Genomic DNA, 6,889 nt, shown 5'->3' on the forward strand with positions numbered 1-6,889 from the left:
CACAGCCACTCCTGCGCCTATATTGTAGAAATATAACCAATTAATTGGGGATAAATTTTAATAACAAAATCTTATATGGACCCCACAAGGGACATATGGACCCGGTTAAAGACTATTGATGTAATGTGTCCTTTGTTAAGAGAGCAGAGTACCGTTGGAGAGAGAGAGAGAGAGAGAGAGAGAAAGAGAGAGAAGTGGCTGCTGCTGTTTCTAGTAGGTGAACCTAACATGTAGAGGCTTCTTTGCTGGGTGAGATTGACTGGTGAGTGGAGGGTATGGATGGAGGGAGGAAGGAATGAATTAATTAACTGATGAATTATTCAGATGATGGCATGAATGCATTAAAAGGTAGATGGATATGGAGATAAGAAACTGGGGGGGAGGGAGAAAGAGAGAGAGAGAGATGGCAGGGTTTTAGAATGGATTTGAAGCAGAAATTTTATCTGGCTAGTATTTAACCCCAGATATGCTGTGGTCAAGCAGACCCTTGATTAAAGACATAAAGACAACCAAGCAGCACCGGCCTGTCTTGCTAAGGGTTGTTAACTACATATTATCCCTAGTGCTTTATCTTTTTTTTTTTTTTGTCCAAGATGATAACTTGTTATTTAAAGGAGATTTCACAGTTATTTCTAGCAATTTGAGTGACCACTAAAATCCCCTCCCCTGTTGGCTCTTGAGAGAGTTGGTGTTCAGTCTTGGGAATTTAGGGAGAAAAATACTGGCAGGAGCATTGAGGTACAAAAAATTCCCAGAAATATTGGTTGGGTTCAGATGACTTGGTGGCAACAAGAGTGAGTGGAAGGTATCTAAGTGACTTTTTTTTGTATTGGAGGGGTCTGAGATCAATGACATTAATGTGATTGAACTTCTGGGACAATCGTAAGTTAATGGTTGCAGGGGAAGAAAAACAGAAAAAAAAAAAAATTGTAGAAAAAAATATGGGTAGGGAGAAAATTGCAGAGAGCTGACAACTTCTGGAGAGGAAATGTTGGTTGAAGTGATCAGAGTGAGACCAGAGATGGGGTATACACAATATGGATGGATATGTGTGATAGGAGGAGGAGAGATGAATGAGTCAAAGTGCTTGAGTGGAGATGGTGCATGGCCTGCCAGCCCTGAGGAGTGGAGGCCACTATAATAGAAGAGAGAAAAAGAGAGAGGAGACAGCTTTATCTGTGGGTCAGACATTGGAGTATGTTGTTGCCAAACTGTTGGATGGTCATTTGCTTAGGATGTGGTCTAGGAAGTCTTTATGAGACACTAGAGGGACAGTGAGACACCTGAAAGACAGTAAGACACCTGAGGGATGGTAAGACATCTGAGAGTTGATGAGATACTTGAGGGACAGTGAAACACCTGAGGAACAGCAGGACACTTGAGGGATGGTGAAACACCTGAGGAACAGCAGGACACTTGAGGGATGGTGAAACACCTGAGGGTTGGTAAGAAACCCGAGGGACAGGGAGACATCCAAAGGATGGTGAAATTCCTGAGGAGCAGTGGGTCAGCAAAAGGATGGTGACACACTTGAGGGTCGGTGGGATACCTAAGGGTTGGTGAGACACCCAAAGGATGGTGAGACACCAGAGGGTTGGTAAGACAACTGAGGAATGGTGTGACAATCGAGGGACATCTGAGGGACGGCAATACACCTCAGGGATGGTGAGACACCCAAGAGACAGCAAGACACCTGAAAGATGGTGTGTCACTAAATTGACTGAGAGGCACCTACCTTGTCTGATGAGAGATATGTTACCGCTATTGTCAGAAGAAATAAACCAGAATGAGAAGCAATAGTCATTGGGCTTAGAACACCGGATGGTGACATTGTCAGGCATTATGGTGTCATGATTGGTCTTTTCTTCGTTGCTAGATTGACCATCGTTGTAGTATGCGCAGTAAGCATGGTTGTCATCTTCTTCTGCACTCGCTGCAAATAAAGAAAAGAAGTGAATATATATATATATACACACATACACAAGGACATATATCTACATACTACTTAAAATCTGTACTTGCCTGTGTTCGTGCTTGTTTGTAATTTAATACAGCCAAACTGGCGCATAATGGGAAAATACTCAGTAAGGTAGCAATGAAATATGAATACGAATGGAATAAAACAAGTTTCGCATAAATTGGCCCATGGATTCTCAAGATATGCGTCTTTTTGAGGTTTGTTTCCACAAATTTAAGCAGTCAAACCTGGAATTATTATCCTTTACTGTGAACACTTAGATAATTTTGCTTGCATGCTTGTCTGTAATTTAATACAGCCAAACCGGTGCATAATGGGAAAATACTCTGAAAGTAAAGTAGCATTGAAATGTGAATACAAATAGGATAAAACAAGTTTCGTGTAAATTGGACCACAGGTTCCCATGATACGTGATTTTTTTGTGTACCTAGACTGTTGGTGACCCAACAGGTCACGGGTAGTCCAGTATATAAATATATATATATATATATATATATATATATATATATATATATATATATATATATAACTACATATACACAAACACACACACACATTTATGTATAAACACATTTTAAAGTTATATTTACAAATGCAATAACAAACAAATTCACACACACACACACATGAATGCACATACACAAACTCTTACACATATATTCGTGGCACTTCCTCAGTTGTGATGACGAGGGTTCCAGTTGACATTGTCAGGCATTACTAGCATGAAATTGTTCACCAACAACGATCTATTGACTAATCTCCGGCCTACAAAACATGCTGTCTTCTCTCTGTTATTTTTCTATAGATATTATAGTGGCCTCTGCTCACTGGAGTTGAATGGTCTTGTGAAATCTCCAATCAGGTACTCCGACCTTATTCACCTCTCTTTACTCCTTTTACCACTACCCACCACCATCCAGTCCTTTTTTTCTCCCCTGAATGCCATTCCTCTGGATTTCGTTTTCCAGCAGAAAGCAGTAAACAAGAGAATGGGGTTGGTGGAGATGTCGTGTACACTAACAAGCACATAAGTACAGAGACTAATGTACTCGTGGTTGTTTTAAACAGAAGACGGACACGGTGGGGGTGGTAGGATAAAGAGTTAAAGGGTATTGATGAGTGAAGTTTTGTCTATCATCATTATCATCGTAATCATCACCTCCACCATCGTCATCATCATTGTTGTCATCATTGTCATTTAACATCTACTTTCCAAGCTAGCTTTCAGGTAGATGGTCTGACAGAATCTTGCAATCTGCAAGATTACACCAAACACCAGGATAGCAAAACCTCACAGATGCACCAAGCTTTAGCATCAGCACTGGCATGGTTTCTATGACTGGATGCCCTTCCTAATGCCAGTAAATAAAATAATCTCTAGTTTTATGGTGGTACAGAATGTTACTGGATCTACCAGCAGCTGTGCCCCAAATATGTGAACTGTACACAGGTGTGTACAGTATAAAGAATAAAATAAACTAGCTGTCATTGGTTGTTCAACTGGGAAATGCTTTCTGGCACTCCTGAAAGAAAGCTGCTTTTGTGATGCAATCTCAGTTATCTGATTTATGTGTGGTTGACATCAAAACTAATAAATGTCTGTTGTTAGTGGAGAATGTAGAAGTGTTGGTTCTCTGATATTGGTTGTAAGCAGTGATGTAGTGAATGAGTGAATGTTTTTCTACAAAAAATATGAAAAGAATCTGTAAAATGTTTTGCATTCTGAGGCTATTGAATGAGACTAAGTTGTTGTATCTCAGTTTTAAGATGTTTTGAGTTATGTTTATTGTGTTGAGTCAAAAGTTTTGTAATATTTTGGTAGCTTATTTGCTTTATTCATCAAGTTACAACAAAAGCAGCCTAGCATTCAAAGTAAAGGCCATTGTGTTGCCCAGTCTGGAGCAACCTTTTTGCCGGTTCTTTGATTGCATGCCGTTGTCATTTCTTGTCATTCAAGATGAAGAATTCCTTCACTAAAGCTTCTACCTCCTCTGGGTTGATGAAGTGTCGTAAGTGCAGGAAGTGATGATGATGATGGTGGTGGTGGTGGTGGTGATAACGATGAAGGTGACGATGGTGATAGTGATGATGATGGTAGTGACGACGATGATGATGGTGATAGTGATGATGATTGTGATGGTGATGACAATGATGATGGTGATGATGATGATGGTGATGACGATGATGGTGATGACAATGATGGTGATAGCGATGACAATGATGGTGATGATGATGATGATGATGACGATGATGGTGATGACAATGATGGTGATAGCGATGACGATGATAGTGATGATGATAATAACAATGACAGTTCTGATGATCATGGCAAAAATTAAGGAAGAAAAAAGAAAGAAATATGTCCTAGGGTCAATTTCTTTGACTAAAACCCTTCAAAGTGGTGCCCCAGCATGGCCACAGCCAATGACAGAAAACCAAAATAGATAATAAAAACAGATCCATGACAGTACAAAAAAATCCCCTAGTAACATATTGATTCCATTTCTAGGCATAAACATCTGGGGGCCAGCCTTGTCACACTTTGTGTCATGCTGAATCTCCCTGGGGACTATGTTAAGGGTACACGTGTCTGTGGAGTGCTCAACCACGTGCACGTTAATTTCATGAGCAGGCTGTTCAACTGATCGGATCAACTGGAATCTTCCTCATTGTAACCAAGGGAATGCCAGTTACAGTGTACCACAACTAAGAGTTGTTTTACCTCACTGTGAACTCAATACCCAGCCATTCCTGGTGTCCTACTTGTTGATATGCCTAGATTCTAATGAATCCTGTAACTGATCTATCTATCTATACATACATACATACATACATAAAGACAGCAAAAGTCTGCCCACAAAATGTCAGTGGTAGAATCCTTGTTTAGAAGGACATTGAGATTCTTCTTAAGAAACAAAGCATTAGATAAAAGAAATCTATGGAATAAAAGAAACACTATTCAACAATGGTTATTCTAACAAACTAATAATGCAAGCTAAAGGACAATATAGACACACAATGCAATATAATGGAATAAATACTTCAGATGGTGCCACACCTGTTGAAAATACACAGATCACATAAAGTGTATTATGTGGATTAAAGCATACCAACAACGGAAAAGATGAACACATACTCAAAAATCTTGTAAAATGGGAACACATAATGCATTATACTAAACCACAGAATAATACTAATAATATATTTAAAAAACCACTAAAATCAAAAACACTTTTTTGTTAATAAGAAACCATAAGCATGTAAAACTGTGAGCTAAATTTTGATGACTGGTGTGGTTTATTAACTCAATTGTAAATATGAAAGTTATAAAACTTTATGACCAACTGTTATACTGGCCCCATAACTGCACAACACTCTTCCATTGACTGGCTATGGGACTTACAACATGGAGCAATTGGGACTGCACCACACATTACAAGATGAAATTAGACAAGAAAACATTACACACACACACACACATATATATATATATATATACACACATGAAGTGCTTGCCTTTATACTCTTTTACTCTTTTACTTGTTTTAGTCATTTGACTGAGGCCATGCTGGAGCACCGCCTTTTAGTCGAGCTAATCGACCCCAGGACTTATTCTTTGTAAGCCTAGTACTTATTCTATCAGTCTCTTTAGCTGAACCGCTAAGTTACGGGGACATAAAAACACCAGCATCGGTTGTCAAGCGATGTTGGGGGGACAAACACAGACACACAAACATATACATACACATACATATATGACGGGCTTCTTTCAGTTTCCGTCTACCAAACCACTAACAAGGCTTTGGTCGGCCCGAGGCTATAGTAGAAGACACTTGCCCAAGGTGCCACGCAGTGGGACTGAACCTGGAGCTATGTGGTTGGTAAGCAAGCTACTTACCACACAGCCACTCCTACGCCTATGTGTATAAATGTACACTAATATATATATATATATATATATATATATACATACATATAACACATACACACTCAGTTTCACATGCACACATATGTTCTTTAGTTTGTTTTAGCAATGATGGATGAAGGCAATGCTGGAGCACTGCATTCTGTATAGATATATGGGGCAACATATCCTCTAAATTTAACAGAGAGAGGGGGGAGGGGGTGTGTGAGTGGGTGGGTGAGATAGTAACCTTTCTGCCACCCAAACAAGTACAAATAGTAAATGTCATTGAGATATGTGACCAGACAAACTTGAGATGAGGACTGTCTCCACAGAATGAACACCATGTTAACAGACATCCAGTACACACATATATATATACACATCTATTGTGAGAGAAGCAATGTGGGGATGGTTAGGACCGTGGGTGGGGGTTTAAATGGCAGGGGTGGTGGTGGTGGAAGAGGAGAGCTGGAGGTTGTCAATGGTGATAATACCAATAATACTAATGATGATGATGGTGGTGGTGGTGATGGTAGTGGTCATGGTGGTGATGACTATGGTGATGGTGGTGGTGGTGATGATGATGGTAAATTGGGTAGAGATGTAAGTGGAGAAGGAGGACAAGATTCTGGATGTCGATAAAGATGCTAATGACAATGATAGGGGCAATAATAGTGATGACGATGACGATGATGATGACGATGACGATGGCAAAATGATAGAGGTGGTGCATGTGGGCCAGATGTTGACAACTGTACTAAATGGCAATGGTAGTGGTAATAGCAGTGGAGGTGGTGGTTATGATGAACATCATCATCATCATCATCGTCGTCGTCAGGGTCGTTAACAAATAGTAAGGATGGTGGTAGTAGGAGGTGGGTTGTAGCTTAAGTGGTGTTGATAACAATCAGATGATGATATTAATGATGTTAGTGATAATGTTGATGATTATGAGGACAATGATGACTGAATGCAATGAGGAAACATCCTATACCCCCCCCCCC

General features: G+C 39.8%; 1 protein-coding gene across 2 annotated transcripts in view; it reads right to left on the reverse strand.

Moving 5' to 3' along the window:
* The window catches only part of LOC106882102 (bone morphogenetic protein receptor type-2), an 86,050-nt gene that overhangs the window by 27,598 nt on the left and 51,563 nt on the right, over positions 1 to 6,889 (reverse strand). For both annotated transcript variants that reach the window (XM_052973934.1, XM_052973935.1), the window contains one exon: positions 1,736 to 1,933. In XM_052973934.1, coding sequence (XP_052829894.1) covers positions 1,736 to 1,933 — 198 coding nt within the window. The remainder of the gene's footprint in view (positions 1 to 1,735; positions 1,934 to 6,889) is intronic.

This window comes from Octopus bimaculoides, chromosome 17 (genome assembly GCF_001194135.2).
Source record: "Octopus bimaculoides isolate UCB-OBI-ISO-001 chromosome 17, ASM119413v2, whole genome shotgun sequence".
Taxonomy (NCBI): Eukaryota; Metazoa; Mollusca; class Cephalopoda; order Octopoda; family Octopodidae; genus Octopus; species Octopus bimaculoides.